Source organism: Rhyacophila brunnea, unplaced genomic scaffold (genome assembly GCF_057557595.1).
Source record: "Rhyacophila brunnea isolate RB1 unplaced genomic scaffold, BYU_Rbru_1.0 scaffold_21, whole genome shotgun sequence".
NCBI lineage: Eukaryota > Metazoa > Arthropoda > Insecta > Trichoptera > Rhyacophilidae > Rhyacophila > Rhyacophila brunnea.
The window spans coordinates 29,088,502-29,108,283 of NW_028232871.1; the positions used below are offsets into that span (position 1 = coordinate 29,088,502).

The 19,782-nt window shown below is 31.5% G+C and overlaps 1 protein-coding gene across 1 annotated transcript in view; it reads left to right on the top strand.

Annotated features, from left to right (window-relative positions):
* Window positions 1–5,468: 5,468 nt before the first annotated feature.
* LOC147070924 (uncharacterized) overlaps window positions 5,469–19,782 on the top strand; it is a 59,740-nt gene continuing 45,426 nt past the window's right edge. The window contains exon 1 of the mRNA XM_085949263.1: window positions 5,469–5,635. Within this exon, the coding sequence (XP_085805389.1) occupies window positions 5,537–5,635 (99 nt within the window). The 5' untranslated portion in view covers window positions 5,469–5,536. The remainder of the gene's footprint in view (window positions 5,636–19,782) is intronic.

The following is a 19,782-nucleotide window of genomic DNA, read 5'->3' on the forward strand; positions in this document are numbered from 1 at the left end:
AATAGGTAGATGGTCCGACAAAGATTTTGGCCTGGGGGCCCGCTTCAGGATGTGGGAGCCATGGTCATACTACTATGGATATTATACACAAAACTCAATAAACCAATTAATATGAGAAACCAAAATATATTGTAAAAAAGGCCACGCACTTCGCGGTCTTGTCTATTATTTTAAATTCCTTGTAACGCGTATATTTTGTCCGCTGTATATTGTACTTGCATTTCGGTTGAATAAAAGCGTTTTAACTTTCGTGAAAGCTTTATTTTTTCTCGATCATCTTCTCGTCATCTAGTCTAAACACATTCCTGAAGTTATGTAAATCACCTGACAATAAATTACCTTCAAGACAACGGTCTTTAAACGTAACAGCTGTGCATACTACTCAGGAGGTGCACAGAAATATAGTATTTGGTAAGGAGACAAAGGAAGGAGAATACCATCGTACCACCGCGGGTTTCTTTCAACACAAGTCACCTGATTCATATGCCTTTTTCCCTGAGGGACATAATAGTACGGACATAGCTGACAATGTGTGAAGTAAAGAAGTGGATGTGTTTATCTGTATCTGACATTTTCCCCCAATTATGTTCCATAGTATTTATTGTCTACGAATAAAGTAAAGTTTTTACTTTTTACAAGTAGAAAAGAAGTATAATAATATTATTATGCATATTCGAACATATTACATTTTTAGAGTAATATTAGGGCTGACATGTATAGATAATCGAAATTACGTTAAATTGGACTAACAATGAAATACATGCATAAATCAAAATAGACTGACAGATGCGAAAATCTTAACTCAGTCACACACACAAACGTGTCTACATGTGAAATTTGTTGATGTGATTTTGTTGTCATTCACAAAACACATGTAACATAATGTACGGCCGCATATAACTTCGGCGCGACATTTTTTTACATCGCATGTAACAAATTACACTCAATATAGGCCGCAGATGCTAATTTATCATTCGTTTTGGCTAGCCACGTGACATCACTTTCGCAACGTGGCCCCGCCTGTCTACGTGGAAGAGAGTTATATATGTGACCAGGCTTAATTAGTAATCCAACGCTGCTTTTTACTATCAAAATTGTTGCAATCTTCTAAACTCCATTTTCCCGATAATTATTAAGATTCTAATGGATTCAATCTCTGTACTATTCCATTTAAGTCGTTTTTTGCGTCCCAGGTTTCGCCTTTCGGCATCTTCAGGCGCCGCGTACACTCACCAGAGCTTGACCAGACTTGCTTGAATCCATTAGAATTTAAATTCAAATTCCATCAAGTACCTTCAGTCGATAGTATTAATATTAATTAAAATTATTACGATATTTTTTTAATTTACATACAGTGGTAAGGATATGTCAACTTCTCAAACTCTATCTAGATAGATAGACTCTCTATCTTTGATAGATTATAAATCAATAGTTAAAATTAAATGCTTGCTTTGTCAGTGGTTATTTTTTTTAATGATGCATCGCGGATTTATTATTAATTAGATTGTCTCATTATTCGTATATTTTTTATTGATATGGCAATGAAATTCAAATAATTAAGAATGCGTCTGTTTATACAATATTTTATATAAGTCTAATGTCGACAGTGTTAATAACATAATAAAACGCATTTTATACTCACAATCTTTATCGTTTACGTACATAATCGGAAAAATTAATTAGTAAACGATATTAAACTCTGTTTGAGACTTTCACAGTTCTTTGTTATCGTAATAGATTTTTGTTTTGTCAGTGTGCGTTTTTTTTACCACGTTTTTCTTAGCTCGTCATCTTGTTTGTCCGGTGGTTGTTTATCCAGTACAAATCTTGCAATTGATTTTTAACTAACTTCCCGACTAGCTAGACATTTGAAACTTTTAGAATTATATATATCAGAACACGATGCCAATGCATTCATTTAATACTTTTCGCCATCTTAAGTAGAATTGAATTCATTTTCAGTTAATTCTGTTTTGTATGAAAAGTAATTTCGGAAGAAATCCGTAATCCAATCCACTATTATTGGTTGCTAAGTGGGTGGTCCTAGCAACTAAATTATTAATATATACGTGCGTTACTATGAAAATCAAAATTACATTTCAGTATTCTATATTTGTTTGTTGCAAAATAGCAAAAAAATGATTAGTTGACAATTGCCTTATTTCTCCTAAATTATTAAAACATAGAATTGTCAAGTTTGTATGATTCGATAGAAAGTTTAAATGTAAAAAGTTCTTTTTATCTTGTAATTATTTTTCTCCTTCTTTTCTCGAAGTTTATATAATTTTTCTCTCAGGCTTCCTTAAGGCGTTATAAAACGTCTGGTTTTCTCATTAAATCCACAAAACTGAGTAATTTCTAGACGAGAGCTTATGCGTGTCTTTACTTGGACATATCAGCAGAGTCCTGTTTTAACACGTAGCGCATAGAAATAAAACAAATCGTTTAATCTGGAAGTAGGGACGCGACAAATATGTCTTGTCCTGCACATGATAGAGCCTTGCTAGTTAATTGCAGTGACGCCAATAGACGACGCGACATTCCGTGCACAATAATGTGTAGGATGACCACTCTATGTGATACATTGTCGAGGACTCTATTCTAAGCGATTATTTAACGCTCACTTTAAAAACTAACGGTGGCGAAGACGCGATAGCAAACGATTATTTCACATTTAATTTGACTCGTAAATGAATCAATGTCTTTATTGTGAATTTTTTGACAAACAAATACACAACATAAAAACTAATTACAAATATTTATATTTTTTATACAAATAATAATTACATTCTAATGTTTTATTTTGCATTGAAAACATGTGAAAATACACTGATATAATACGTAAGTGTGGAATCATTTGCAAGATTCTTTTACTTTTTCATCGGAAGTAGCGACGCTTGACTTCGTAAAGTGTTGTTTTGATTAAAACATACAAAACTTCACAATGTGGATTGTCCAAACTATATTTAATTTGATAGTGACGTTTTCAGATGTGGACCTTTTAGTTTTAAATAAATATTTTAGAATTTGTGCAACAGCACAATTTTACATTTATTATAATTGTATAATTTATTTGCGAGAAAATGATTTTCGGTCTGTTCTAGTTTTAATAATCGTTTACCTCCATACAACAGGCAGTTTCATCACTAATATCTACATAATATTTTTTAAAAATCATCATGTCGCTATCGTCTTAAACTATTAATTTCAACTGTCCATCATGGTGTGTTAAAATAAATTTAAAAAAATAGATGAATCTTGAAATATGTATAATATAAATGACAAATTTCATGCTCACTGTAAATGATTAATTTACTATACATATTTATTTGTGTTATTTTTTACAAAATAATTAATTTAAAAAATGCAAATTAACAACCTGCTTTAATTAACTAATATAACAAGTGCTGATTGGCAAAATTAATTTATTGAGATTACATTTCCAAAGAAAAGTTGTAGACACCCAGTATTGACACTTACAGGACATTGGTCTTTATGGCTAGTATACTTAAAACCGGAAAAGCATTTTTTGCCGCAACATCCAAGTATACTCTACAGAGCGTTACGGAGATAATTTCTTCCAAGGAAACTAACTAAGGAATCTAGAATGTAATCTGTTTTATCTTGCCCGGCCGCAGGGACTTCAGTGGTGATTATTCTAACCAATTAGACACTATCTTTGAATCACAGACTTACAAGACCGCGTTAAAAATAACGTTCAGTTAAATTCAAATGATTTAAATAAATATCATTAGATTCATTAATGGGCGATTAAACTTTTTATTTATTTATAAAAATGTTGTACCAAATTAATAAATTAGATGGTATTTAAGAAAATGTCCTATCTTATCGATGATTTTTCTCTTTAGAAATAGTATTTTTTCGTGTCAGAATCTTCATATATTATGTTCTATGTCACTGTATAAAATGGCAAAAGCAACCCCATTTTCTTTAGCTTGTAAGATCTCATTGAAGTTGCATTTCAGTGGGTAGAACAAGTGTTCAATACTTTGCAACTTGTCGCACATGCAGGTTGGGTCATCAATAATATCAATTTTCACCATATCGTCTTGAGTATTGATTCCAATCCCGGGATTCCGAGCTATTTTCGATACCAATGAATCCCGGGATTGATTTTTTTTTAATTTATGGAAAATAAAATATAAACGAAAATATAACAGAAAAAATACTTTTAATAACAAATAACTACATTAGAAATAAACTGAGTTTGAATGAAGTTTGATTTATACCCATGTGTAAGTTGCCGATTTATTTTATTTTTTCACATAAATTAATAAAAATGAGAAAGATTGGATAAAAAAAATGCTTCGCACTATTAACAAAGTAATTCTACCATGATCTCATACGTTTTACGGCAGTTTCATATTTGGTTGACTAATTAGATTTATGAAGCGGAAATGCCATAAGTACACCATGATTATTTGCTTTACTATTTTAAATCTCGCTAATCCATTCATTAAGTATTTGCTATCAGAAACAGCAATCTCATATTAAATTCACATTATTATTTATATTACAATATTATTTACTCCATTAAACTTAAATGTATTTCCAAGATTCGACGCAGATATACAATATTAACAATAAATGTCTTAAATAGTATAAATTATACTAGATTAATTTTTGACCGAAGTTATTTTTAAATTTTATAATAACAACGGAAAAAATGCCAATCCCGGGATTGTCAAATTGTAATCCCGAAATCCCGGGATTAGAATTTTGGCTCCGGATTGGATTCCCTACTCTTGAGTGTGTCCTATCTTAGTTCGAAGTCTGTTAAGGACTTTCCTGAGACTGGCACTGGGGTATAAATGCTCTGCTGGATTTATCTATTCTTCGAGATCTTCGCAGACATTGTATTTGTATAGCTATTGAGCACTATTAATTTGTAATGATACAAGCTTTTCAGCAATCTACGGATAGACGAATGCTTCGCTTCTCTATCCATAGTGTTTCATTGACAATTTTGAAACTACCCAAATAACGTTTTTCTTATTAATTTGCATGGGTAATAGACTGATCAGTAGTTTAAAGAATAAATGAATGACGCTACATAGTTCATGTCTTTTTGTATATTTTTTTTCTAATAATATATAGCTTATTTATATATTTTTGAGGTTTTTCAAAATGTTCTCGTTAAATGCCGATTATTTTTTTATTTTTATATTCGTCTCCTCATAGCCACACACATTTAATGTATAAATTACGCTTTCATATACCTAATATTGTTCCATTTTTGGAGCATAAAGGGCAATCTGAAAGTCGCACTAATTTTCTGATCCATCTTAATTTTAATGTTCTCCCAAAATATGTCATGCGGCGTAAATCACTATTGCAGCACCATTTACGTCAAGATATGATCATCTTATTGAGCGAATACCTAATTTTATAGTATGCACCTATTGTCAACTGTACCTAAATTGTTGTTTTTTTTTTGTCAGCGAGCGGAACAGTGGCGTCCTGCTCTCCTTACAAGCCAGTGCCGCCGCCCAGGCCGGTGGGCGGCGCGCGTCGCATGCCCCCCTCACCAGCGTTGAATGCGCCACCCCAGCTGGCACTACCCGGTGCCCTTCTACCTCATCAGCCGCTGCACACTCACTCGGCCAAGTTTCCGGTAAGATTATCATTCCATCTTCATCGACAGGCATTATTACTTCACTTGATTTTGTCTTCATCGCCTTCTTCTTATTCCTGACGCCGAATTTTATGTCCTCCGCCATCCCCTTCCATCAAAATGTGTCCAAAGCTGCTTTCTTCTTGCCTGTAAAGTCTTTAAGGGTCGTATGCATGAGATTCCCAAATACTTTATATGCTAAATACTGCTCATTTGTATGCATGAATGCAAATGTAATCTGTTGGTTAGCGACGTCACGATGTGACGTCATAATGTGTCATGGCGTCCATATAACGGCAAACTTATAAAATTTCACTCCCCAATCATTAATTTAAAATTTTGAAATTGTAAATGTGTCTGAAAGTGTGCGAACGTTACCATATAAATTTAATAATCATAAATGAAGAATTATTATGAGCTTTCAATAATTTATCAGTCATTTTATCACATTTATTTTATAATTCTACTGTACGAAAGGATAAAGTATTTCCGATAAACATTTCCATTTGATGGCACTACATACAGTTATATTATGACTAACTTAACTTCACTTCAATCACTTATATTATTATGAAATGTCAAAACGGAATAAGAAATGACAGAAATGAAAATGGATTTAGTTTAGAATGTAATGTAATGATCTTTGTATAATATTATACAGATATAGCAGTAGGTACCTTTCTTTGCGGTCGTTTAGCGGAGGTATTTTATCGTAATCTTACGTAAATCCATCTTATCCTACTATCTATCTATCTACCATCCTACTATCTAGATTATAGACTATGGATCAAAATTATACGTATTTTGTAAACAGCACGACTAAGAACTGTTTTTAAAGTTCGCAAATGTTTTACAGAGTCTACAAAATGAATGATGGCCTCACGCAAACGTTTGTTGTAATAAATGCATTATAAAAATGTCATTTGAAAGTGACAGATGAAGCAGCCATTTTGAATGACGTGTGCCGTCAGATTGCTTACGTCACAAACAGTGCTATACGCTTTATGGTGGAAAATCGGTTAAATAGCTTATAAAGACTTTGGGAATCTTATACATACGGCCCTAAGTCTGACCCGACACATTATTAAGTATATTACATTGAGAGTCATACAATATACATGTTTAATTATTGTATGAGATACCCTTTAATAATTCACACTTGCGATGGTAGGATACCGATGGTAAAATATTTAAATATATAATTATTAGTTAGAAATAACGTACTTACAACTTTTTGAGAAATATTGATTTTGATTTTGTCAGTATGGGCAAAAGCAGTCTTGGGTATACTCACAGAACAGATAATAAATAGAATACCGATAGGCTATATTCAACACGCCGCATGTTGAAGCAGGCTTTTGAATGTGTGAGTGTCCTACGAAAATGAAGCAAGCATTATGCACGTGCAATAGTATGTGTAATACACCAACATTAAATGAGCGTAAATGCATAAACCGAGAGCTGTTTTCAGTATTCGACGTAAAACGTATTCTTGACACGTGTGTAAGTTTAACACGGATTCTTCCTTACCCGAGTCTGTTACCTGCTATCGCCTTACCCGTTATGTATTTCAGTTCCCATTATTTCTGAGTTCCCTGGGTATACTATAATAATTATGGAAAAGGTACGAATACATTTATAACTAAACATTTTTTAAATATTTTTTGTTATTTTTAATAACATGTCGTTCCACCAAGAATTAACAGTAAAAATAATTACTTAATAATAAAAATATCAAGAGACATACTCCACCCAATGTCGTATCATATTATTGTTTATCATATGTATACTTAATACCAAATCGCAGTTAACGTGTCGTTTACAAATCGGCCAACATCTCACACGTAACGCTATCAGTCTAACATTTTTTTTTACCTAAAAGTATTTTGATTAAAATCCCAACTTTTGAAAATAAATAATATCATGAATATTATGATGTTGAGGTTTAACTGTACTCATATACAAACCAAACGTTTATGGAAAGCTTTTCATTCGACGATAAAATTACTACAAAAAGCTCTACCATGCCAAGAAACATTAACAAAGTGAATGAAGGTTTTTCCAAGCTGAGTCTATTTCTCTCGGTTTTGTGCGTTTCATTGTCACGTACTTTCGCATAACTTTTAACCATTTTATCGATCATTTTGTACCACCGGATCACTAGATTTGTCCAGCGATTGTCCCTTCTACGAGCTACGTGTCCATCCCATTTATATTTGTGATTTTTAGCGAACTCTATTACATTGCAAACCCTTGTTTGTTTTCTCATCTTATCATTCCGTTTTTTGTCCTTTCGCGTTATGCCTAGCATGCACCTCTCCATACCACGACGTGCTGCTCTGCTTTCTGGATCTCTCTTTTACTCAGGGTCCATGTTTCACACGGTTTATATATAATTATTATGTACTTATATCATTTAATGTTAACCCTTTTGTCACTTGTTTTGTTGTACTCGTTTATTTTACAACGTTTTTATTAGGTCGTATTCTTATTTGTCTGGTGGTTATTTGTCGGGTAAAAATCTTGCAATCGATTTTTAATTAACTTCCCGACTAGCTAGACATTTGAAACTTTTAGAATATATCAGAACACAATGCCAATGCATTTTTTAAATACTTTTAGCCATCTTTAAGTAAAATTGAATTCATTTTCAGTTAATTCTGTTTTGTATGAAAAGTTATTTCGGAAGAAATCCGTAATCCAATCCACTATTATTGGTTGCTAGGAAAATATTAATATATACGTGCGTTACTATGGAAATCAATATGAGTGTCAAAATGACATTTCAGTATTATTTATATCAAATACATTTTTTTTTATCGTTTAAGCTAGTCAAGTCAAGCTTATATTATGATTCAATAGAAAATTTAAAAACGTTGTATATAACAATTTCTTTTTATCTTGTAATTATTAATTATTTTATCTCTATATATTTTAATAATTCTTTATATAATTCAAAATGTAATAATATAATATGTAACTGCTTGTTTGCAATAATAAAATATTTTATAAATGATTTAAAAGTTGGGAATTGTCACGTACGCATTATTTATTGATTTATCAACATAATAAATTATTGCCATAAGTACTAAAAAGTATGTCCACCTATGGTAATTTTACTGGTGGTCAAAAACCATACATGGTTTTATATCATGATATAACTACAACCCACACACTTTATATCTAATTACATTTATCAATAATCAAATCTCACAATAATTTATTAATCTTTGTCAGAAATCAATCAACTGTCTGCCAAACCTTTTATGGGCATTTTAAATACTTATACGTGTGTGTAAGTTTTGCATAATTTAATACGTCATTTATCTATTAATTTTTATAAATTGGCAATGTATTTTATTTATTGTACAAGAGATTACAATCTTATTACTATCAATCACAATCAGCCCACATAAATTATTTTCTTGAAGCCATTGTGCACTGAAAGTATTATAATGAATGATAATTTGAATCCCATTGTTTTGTGAAGAAAAAAATGTAGGGAAGTAGATTAAATATACATTTTTTAATTTTACAATTTGTAAAATATACTTGGTTGATTTTTCATAACTGCATACTTTGTATTATTCTTTTTTTTTTAAATCTAATTAATTATATTTGTCTCATTGTAGAAACTAGTAAGATATTTAATAGTATTTTTATTACTAAGATTTATGATTGTTTAACATATAAAAAATGAATGAATAACCGATCGCATTGTTCTGAAACTTTGCTTGTTTTACTTTGTAAACGTCCGCCTTTGCATTTTTTTTAAATTTCTAGCAATGTTATAATATGATCACGTCCATTTTCACATGAACTGAAAACATTGTACCAATATAGCGAACATTTTATGAAAACTCCATAATGAACATAATATATTTGTAAAGGATCTCACTGGATATATGTACATTAAAAATATGTTCAATTCGCGTATAGGTCACAAAAATACATACATATATTAGATCAGTTAAGTAATTTTAACATTACCTACCCTTGAAGGCTTTGACGGACTTTTGCCTATCTGATAACTATCTTAGAAATCGGAAACATCAGTTGCTTGTTCTCTCAATATGCAGAACTAACCTTTCATTGGTAATGCCAATTGGGCGTGCAATAAGAGTGTTTGGATGTTGATATATTCCACTTACGTGAGTATCGGTTTATGTGGATGCTTTTTATAATTTATTAGAATAGGGTCTACTTAGCTCATTCGGCGTACATCATAGAGGTACGAGTATTAAATAAATAGAGGGGCAAAGAAGCGGCTTTCTCATCCAACTAAATGAAGCCGGCCAACAATAGCCGACAACTTACGAGAAATAGCGACGCGATAAAAATAAATGCAGGGTACCACGAAGATTTTACTTTGATCATTATAACGTACCCATATAATATAATGTTAACGTGGAAATTTTGCCCCAAATTGATTAGCAGCCTGCCTCACCATACTTGCCTGCTTCACCATACTTCCATATAACCTGCCTCCCCTAGGCGTACTTATTTTCATGTACCTACTTAATTTTTGCAATTACTCTTTTACTAATATTGCTCATATTTCGTTGTTTATTTTTAACACCGTTTTAATAATAATTCTTTGTTTTTCCATGTCATATTTTGAGTTTGTAATTTGTAATGTTCAACTATATGTAAATAAATAAATTTTAATTTAAGCTTTGTACGTGAGTTAATCATACCAGCATCATCGTTTGTAGGACAATACCCTGAGGTGGACTCTGGCCCCCTCGAGTTGTTGCCCCCGGTCAGGTTTATCCACGGACAAACGAAATACTGATCGCTTGCGTATCCTGGGTCACATAATCTAACCTACGATATTTATATTGTGAACGTCCTGAGTTTGTAATAGTAGTTGTAAAGATCACTACATGTAGATAAATCAATTTCAATTTAAACTTTGTATCTGAGTTATTATACCAACATCACTTGTAGCACAATACCCCGAGGTGGACTCTGGTCTCCTCGAGTTGTTGGCCTCAGTCAGGTTTATCCACGGACAAACGAAATACTGATCACACGCGTATCCTGAGCCACGTCATCCAGCCATCGATATTTTGGTATCCCAATACACATCCGCAGTACGCCATCAAAATCTTTCCAGAATGGTCGGCCCAAGTCCATTCGATTGAGTATTTTGGTTCGCCAAATTTCTCATGTACTTAACAGTTGTGACGTATGCATCACAGTCCAAATATTTTTCTCATGATCTTTCTTTCGAATATCACAAAACAGTAAGTTTTCAGACATGTTACTGATGAACCAACATTATTATCCATATCTGCGGACTGACACCAGCAGTGTTTTATATATCTGAATTTTCATGTCCTGAGATAGCACTTTGGACCAATTCCAAAGTAACATTTGTATTAGTTAACATATTGGTTGTAAAATAACATGACTTTCTTTCCCAATAATGTAAATTTGACTGTTATTAAATTTTAAATATTTTCATTTGTAATGCACTCAATCATTTACCTGTTATATTATTCAAAATTACTTTATTATTACGTAAGCATATGGCAAACGAGGCATTATAATCAATTATTTAATACACCAAAATAACAAATTTACCGTTCTCGTGAGCAATAACACGTCATTTCGTTTAATTATCATATCCATTTCGTGATTAGCCAAAATAACTCTCCATAGATTCTATCGACTATTTAATATAACGTTAAACTCTTCCTGTATTGGTAGTTACAATGTAGTATGAATATTAATCATTTTAATGATATAAAATTGCAAAGTAAAAAGTTTCGTACTTTTACAAACACCAAACAAACATTACGTCGCCAAACGTTTTATTATATATATTTTATTAATTACAGAAATAATTTTACTTGTTATATTATTTCATATTCTATCAATTTTTATGTTAAAATAAACATTCTATAATAAATAAATAACAAAAAATAAAATAATTTATTGATAATTAAGAAATAAATAAAAAAACATAAACTAAGTCATAGCATTGCTTATTGAATCGATGGGTACGATTATGATTTCATAATGTACATTTTAAGTGTAAAAAACACATCTTTAACATGCCATATTCATAGGTGAGAGCTTTTTCTCTCTCCACTGATATATAACGTTGTGACATTTACTCGTATATTAAATTCTTAAAATAATGTCATCAATAAATAATATTAACTTTAGTGTATAATGTAAAATAACATAAAAGGTTTAACATAACTGTATTTCTGTTGGGCTACGCGATGTCTGGGTTACTTCCATTGTAGACAAGCAATGGCACGTGCTATAAAATATAAATATTTTAAAGAACTCATATAAGGTAGGTATATATATTTATTAGTTAGTAAATACTTATGTTTTTTTCTATATTTTTCACGAATACCGCTATTCAATAATAAATACCGAAATATATTAGTATAAATTGTCATTCCGTATTGCTCTCGGTGCTCTCGTGATGCAGTGCTTAAGGTGCTGGTCTTTTATCCGTGTGTTCCAGATTTGATCCCTCCGATGAGGTCTCAATAATATTTACGTGATTTTCTCAAATCCTGGGTGTTTGTGATTGTTTCAATTCCATGACTAAATACATTACTGTTTTACTTCAATACTGTCATTGGGCTTCTTAGCCTGCTGTAGTGTTATAAAGAAATTATATATATCGCGCTGCGGAGATTGGATGTTTTTTAATATCAACCCAGAACAACTACTTAACTGTCAAATTAAAAACAGTGGATTTATTGACACACAACAAATATGTTAAAACAAAACAATTTCCATTCCTCATATATATGCTCCACTTCAGGTAAAAGAAAATCGAAAACCATGGTTCAAATATTCCACATATTATTCTAATGCATTTAATCACAAGCATTTAAATAGTCCAACTACTGAAAAGTTATCGAATGATTCGATACTAACAAAAATGGTATCGAAGATATTTTTTGACGTCCCTACGTAGAGGGTAAGTAGAAGCTTGTAAGTATATAATATGTATAGAGATTCTCTTGACTACGTGACCTCCATAAAGTAGCTCAATGTCCAAGTAATTGGTGATCTGATATTCATATTTTATAAGTACAGAAAGGTTACGTAATATTATAATTTAAAATAATGGTAGTATTTAAATAATGTGCTCATTAATCATTTTCACTACGCCTGCATTACACATATTTTCATTGACTCTGTATTCATTCAAGATTTATTTTGACTAAAACCTGTTTACTAAAAATAAACCACCTGATATCGTGAGTCATATCACAAAGGTTCTATGGTCGTGATCTCAATTTAAACATGTTATAACTATTATTATAGTAACAGAAAGACGAATTAAAACGATTTCTTTTTTAAAACGTTAGTTCAGTTATAATCAGAATAATAAAAACTATTTTTCAATCAATGACATTTCAGTATTCACGTGGGGTGGTAATTCATGTTAATGTATATATCACTGGCATTCAAAACGTCGTGAAAAATTATATAACAATACACATTTTCACTCAAATAGTAACCTATATCAACTATCAAATAGTTTTTATATATAATTATTATCTACTCTACGATATAGCGGATGTAAATATGGAAAGTAAGCAGTAATAACCTTGATTTTAATTACGAATGTGGTCGTCATTTTTCGACAGAATTTAAACACTTCAGATAATACAGTTATTTGAAATTATTAGCAAGAATAATATAAGGGTCGATAGCTTAATTGTTTAACACTTCCGTTACTGTAATGTCACCTTAGGTTACTCATTCTATTAAACTGCAAATATTTCAGTTAATATTCACTTTTTCATCTTCATATTTCAGCTTTTCTTAGAATCATCAATATTCCATCTAATGAAAATGTTATTATTTCCAAAATCGATAACATTATCCAGTAAATACATATAATTGACAGATATTCATTAACTTGTCATAAATTATAAATGCGCATTGCAAACAGGTCGTCGCATTCTATAATCATAATGAACAAAAAACATAGATCTAAAAGTGCGTGCGACAAAAAGAGACTTAATTGTGAGAAAGATAAATGAAAGTAAGCGGTGCGATGGACATAAATTATGAATTTTAGGTTGTAAGAATGGATAAAAATACTCATAGTGTTATAATTTTGATAGCCTTTTGATCAGTTTATAGATAAAACAAATACTATCAAATAATTATTATGAAATTATTAGAATTATATATGTTAGCAAAATAGGCATTATTCTGTAACTTACTGTAATATTATCAATCTCTTACGGTAACACAAAGTGACAACACCGGATCGGACGAAATGTATTAGCATCGTAAAAGTTTAAGAGCTGTCGCCCGGAAAATAAAATAATATATCGAAAGCTTTTAAAACATTATATTTTTCAATTATTTAAGACCTTGATAATTTTTTTAATAATTTACCATACTTATTTTATTATTAATATTTGATTATTAATAATTGATTAATACTGTCAAGAAATAACCAAACTCTTGAACATTGTACTTTCGATAAATTTTGTAAATTTTGATATCCAGTAAAAACCCACTTAGGGTTTTCAAAGTGTTGATGTTACACAGTCATAATATTGTTGAAACGAATAAGAAATTGTATTCTGTTTCTATCTATACGTATAGTATTTAAGCAAAGGCAAACGGCCTATCTGAATAGTCTAGATAATGGTGTTAGAACACCTGTAGAATTTAATATTATTTATATTTTCATTTCTTATATAATTCTGTTGATATTCTGGCCATTTGGATGACTTCATTAATTATTATTGTAGAAATAATAAACGTACTATATTTTCGTACAGTAGTAAAACAGATTATGATGGGATTAGGTACCAATAATAGGGGGACTTGAGGCAATATTTTTTTTTCTTTTATTTTACATGAGGAGCTTTCCTAAATTACAAAATTCCAGAATAAATTTCTTAATAATTAAAAAGAATTAAGATATTATTTATAATATTCTTATATGGGTGGTTCACTTACTATTCTAATAATAAAGTAATTTAAATTTAAAAAAAAATTTGGTCGTTAAAGTTTTTTATTTTGAAATTACACAGAAAATCCACTTTCATTTTATTATAATACAGGCATCGAACATGGCTTCTTTTAACACAATAATTATGAATAGCATATTATTCTAACTACACGAATAGATAGTTAAACAAAACTATACAATTAAAAATGATTAATTTTCATACGAATAAGTACGCTAATTTTGAATTTGATAGTTACAAAACTGTATCATTTATCTCGGTTAATTTCTTCCAGTTAATTAATCACAATTATTTTCGAATTAGCCACATTACTATAAATGGGAATACTACATTATTTTTTTCACCTGTAATGCTTGGGGGCAATTCAGTCTTCAATTATAATTACCAATGATTTGCCACAATGAGCAATAAATATAAAATATCGCATTTTCACTTCTTGCACACTCTGTAACGAGAGCAGAAAGAGCAGGATCCAGTGAAAAACAATATACGCCCATAAAATTTAAATTTAAAAAAAATCGTTGTATGCACTTATGTACGCGCGTTAGAAGTTATACTTATTTGCCGTAACAAAACAAAATAAGGCGTTACCTGAGTCGATTAACATTACAGTGGATTAGGTTGATGAAAACGTACGCGATTCATCTGTGTCTCATATAGCACATGATAATTATAATTTAATTATTGTATTGGACCAAAACTCATATTTGCCATACAGCGGTTACAATCGATTCAGAAGTGCCCATGATGAATTATTAATAAAAAATCAAATATTAATATATTTTTTGAATTATTTACCTACTCAACATTCACATAATTTATTTTTTTATTGATATATAATTTTACTCATAAATAATACTTATATAAATAATGTAGCCTCAAATCTTGATACACAATCTTTACAAAGAAAAATAAATATACATTTAATATAAATATAAATATAAAAAAAATATTTATGTATTTAAATTAACAGTGTAGAATGTTAGTCTCCAGAAATATGTTTATAAACAATATAATATATTATATATTTATTATAACACAATATTGGTTATGTTTACAATACGTGCTGTTTACTTGGTTGTATTGAACGACTAACTAAACGACACTATGCGCATGCGCATTTACCTCTGACACCGAAATGAATATAATCATAATAATAATTTATGTGTTACACGCCAAAAATACACTCTGATCTCTTTTCCCAAATGCACCAAAAGAAGTATAACTTCAAATACTCACAATTTATACATTATATCTGTTTTATGTTTTCAATAGTTTTACACATTTAATAATCTATTTATTTTTAGTTTGTCATTAGTTTTGTTTTGATACTTACATGAACCGATGATACGATTACTAAGCAGTAACGTGTCAACTTATAATGTCTTGGATACCGGATTCGAATCCCAGCTATAGCAAATTCATGTAGTTTTATTTGGAACAAGAGTAGACGTAATAGGTTTTAGCTAGTGGCTAACATCCATTAATCGTAAAAACAAAAATCACTTATGACGGTACTTCAGTGATACGGCAAATAATTTTAAACTATAGGTGCGACGAAATTTCGGACTGGCTGGCAATCGGAGAGCGAAAGTCGAGCTGTGAACACGTCAATTTGTTTTGTGATGGTGACGGGGGAATTAATTCTTAAATCGTGTAAAGATGACTAAAAAACGTTATCCACTTATTTGAAAAAGAAAACATGTCAATGAATATATTATTATTATTAGTAATAGAACAATAAACATAACATTAAATGGACGCATGTTGACTTTTTATGACAAATTATGTTTTGTTCTGCACGCGTCATTTGCACAATCTCCGCGTCGCGTAGTCACGATCGTTTTAGACCGTGCCCCAGCTGAAGTATAGCCTTAATACAATATTAATTCCGTGTAGGCTCATAATATGACCCTTTTAGGATCGAACGTGGTGATATAATCAACAGACTGAAACGGGTAAGCACTCGAATTTTATTAATTCTTATCGATAAAGAATATAATATACACTTCATTTGACACTGTTCATAAACTCTTTTACTTAGACGGTTTTCTTTTAGTACGATTCTTCAAAATTACACCGTAGGTTAATTTTACCGGTGTTTGAAAGATATATTAGAAGTCTTTTTTTTCAGTAGAATCGTGAGAATGTTCCCACACAATCCTCATTGTTAAGGAGGTATGCATTTATGTTCGGCAGAGTCTTCCCAAATGTGGCTCGCTGACAAAGCCTTGATCCATGGCGATTGGACCACATTTATATCTTCTGATGGAAAAAACTCACCATTTATTACAACAGCTATTTCATTATATACGAAATAATTTCACACTTTTCTTCTTCTTATCGTGCCATACCGTATCGGAGGTTGGCTACCATCAGGGCGATCTTAGCTTTATCATTTGCTACCCCGATCAGTTCAGTGGAGCTCCATTCGTACCAATCACGGAGGTGATCTTCTCTACGGTCGTCCTCTGCTACGCTTACCGTTGATCTTTCTTTGGATGACAAGTTGGGGAATGCTGAACTTTTGTCCTCTCATAATGTAGCATTCATATAATGTAATGTGTTACATTTTTGCATAGTAACAATAATAACCAATCAATTAATATTAATTATGTTCATAAATAAACGCGATCATTTGTTTAAATTTGTTTAAAAAATGTTTTATACAGTTAAACCCCAAATAATGCAGTTAAAATTTTCAGCATAAGTAAAAATTTTGTTTAAACGGAAGTATGGATAAAAAAACACGATATTATTTTTAATCTAAGTTTAATGTAATACTGCAAGGTGAATTACTTTTCTTATTAATCATGCAAAAAACTTGAACGTAAGTTATCTAAATACTAATCTACATAAGAATGTTGATTTCATTAAACTATCTACATATTTTTTGCAATCTAATCACAATTCAAGTGGAAAAAATGCCATTCCGGATGCTTATTTTTTAAGTGTAACCATTTTGTTAAATAGTTAATTATTTATTTTATCGCCTTAATCATGTTAGCTGTCAATTTTTGACGGAAAGCCTTGCATTTGATTAAAAAATAAAACAAATAATATATAGTATAATTCTATTACTTACCTCGCGAAGGTGCGTCCCCACCACACCGTCAGCTTGCGCAGACTAATTAATTTCTTTATTTCTTGCGACTGCGCATCCGGCCTAGCAGACGCGAAATACAAAATCTATACCTACTATAATCGCAGCTTGATATTAAACAAAATAGAAATACTGGGGTGAAAAAATGAGACAAAATATTAGATTAGTATAATAAAGTTTGATGATCGATTCTTTTATTTCTGTTTAGATAACCAAGATCGGCTTACTTAATCTGGCACTATAGACCATTCAATCTATGGCCGACTACACAACCGTCTTATATGAATCTCTGTCCCGAGCTCTTTCCACTCTCTAGTTGGCCACACTCAGCCTCTCTGCACCCGTTTTGACGCTATATTTTTAAAACTCTTTCCTTAAGCACCAATGTGCATGGTTGCTACATCAGTCCCGTGCGGCTTCGTTTCGGGACACCGAAGTGTTGCACTAAAATCTTTTCATTCTGACACGTTTATAAGCAATTGAAGGTGGCTGTGTACAAATCGCGGCTGCATAGACATGGCGGGTGGAGATGGGGTAACTCAAATCATGACGTTATCCGCCCATTTACTCCTACAGATTGCGTACAGGGATTCTTTAATACACGTTGTAGAGAGCTCTAGGTCTATTGCATCTAACAACGTAACCGGCCAATCTGGGTCGTCGCGCCGTCAATCCCAAAATAGGCAGACTTACTAATATTCGGTCATATTATCGTTTTGGTTTAGGGTGGAGTGAAGAGTAGGTCCAAAGAATCAACAAAATGCTACCCGAAAACAACGTTTATTAAAGAAACAGATATAATAAATGTGATAGTCAAGTAGGTATTGATTGCGTACAGATTTGAGTCCGAGTGTGGTAGGGTTCGAGTGTCCCATCACAGCTATCTCTGTTCCACGGTTTTTTTTTATTCCCTGGTATAGAATGGCAGCCTGCTTTCCCGAAATTGGACAGCCATGCTTTATAAAAATTACTGTAGCAATTTGCAATTAACTCCATTTATATGATTACCCAACTCTAATAATTCTTACTTGTTTTCCGCAAGTGCCTAAAATGTTATTCGCTTTGAAATCCAAAAAAGACAACGCCGTAATTGCAACAATACTTTTAGGGAATTGACAAAGACAGAGCACAATGTGTCATGGGTCCGTATCGGATCGAAAACATGACATAATATATTTATGTACCTACCTACTTTATGGTTTTTTTTACTACTTTATGGAAACCCACTTTTATAATGGCCGCGCGGCTTAAGCGTTGGCCTATAGCGTCGTGGGTCCCGGGTTCGATATCTTGGTCTGGAAAATACACATATTGTTTTTCAATTTGTGTTTAAGTCAGTGTATGGACCTAATAGGTTGAGCAAGTGGCTGACATCTATTTCTCGTAAAAACAAAATCTGTTAATACAAACCTCCACTATTTAGAAGTCCAGATGATCTTATTAGGATCGGACATGGTCGGAAAAAAATATATATATAATCATGTTGTTAACAGCGTTTAACAATGACTGAATTAAAATTAAAACAAAAACGGCACAGTTGATTCTTCAACAACATATCGCATTTTGCTTCCTACAACGTTCACCACATATTGTTCAGTTGCATGTCTTTTACTAATTCATACTAGTGTTAAGATGCCACATTTTCTTCACTATAATCCCATGAGATCCATATTAATTTTCATACCAGATCATTACGTTTTTCCTCACATGATAACACGTTACAATTTATTTTTATTGGAGCTAATAAGCGACTTCAACTTTAAATTTCAAGATAATATTCTTTTAAGCATTTAGGCTATTCTTAACTAAGCTTGACATTATCTCATACGACATTTTTATGAAATTTCAGACTTTTTAGTGGCATGTTAAGATCTGGGTTAAAATACATAATATACCAGTGGCGAAGGGTGGAGGTAGGCTGTTAAGATCCGCCATAAACAGTGCACATTAAACTTTTTCAAACATACATATTTGTTTTCATTGAAATAAGACTACAATTTACAGATAGTGCTGGTTAGTTTTTAAAATTCAATTAAACCCTGAGAAACCAAGCCATAATAGATACT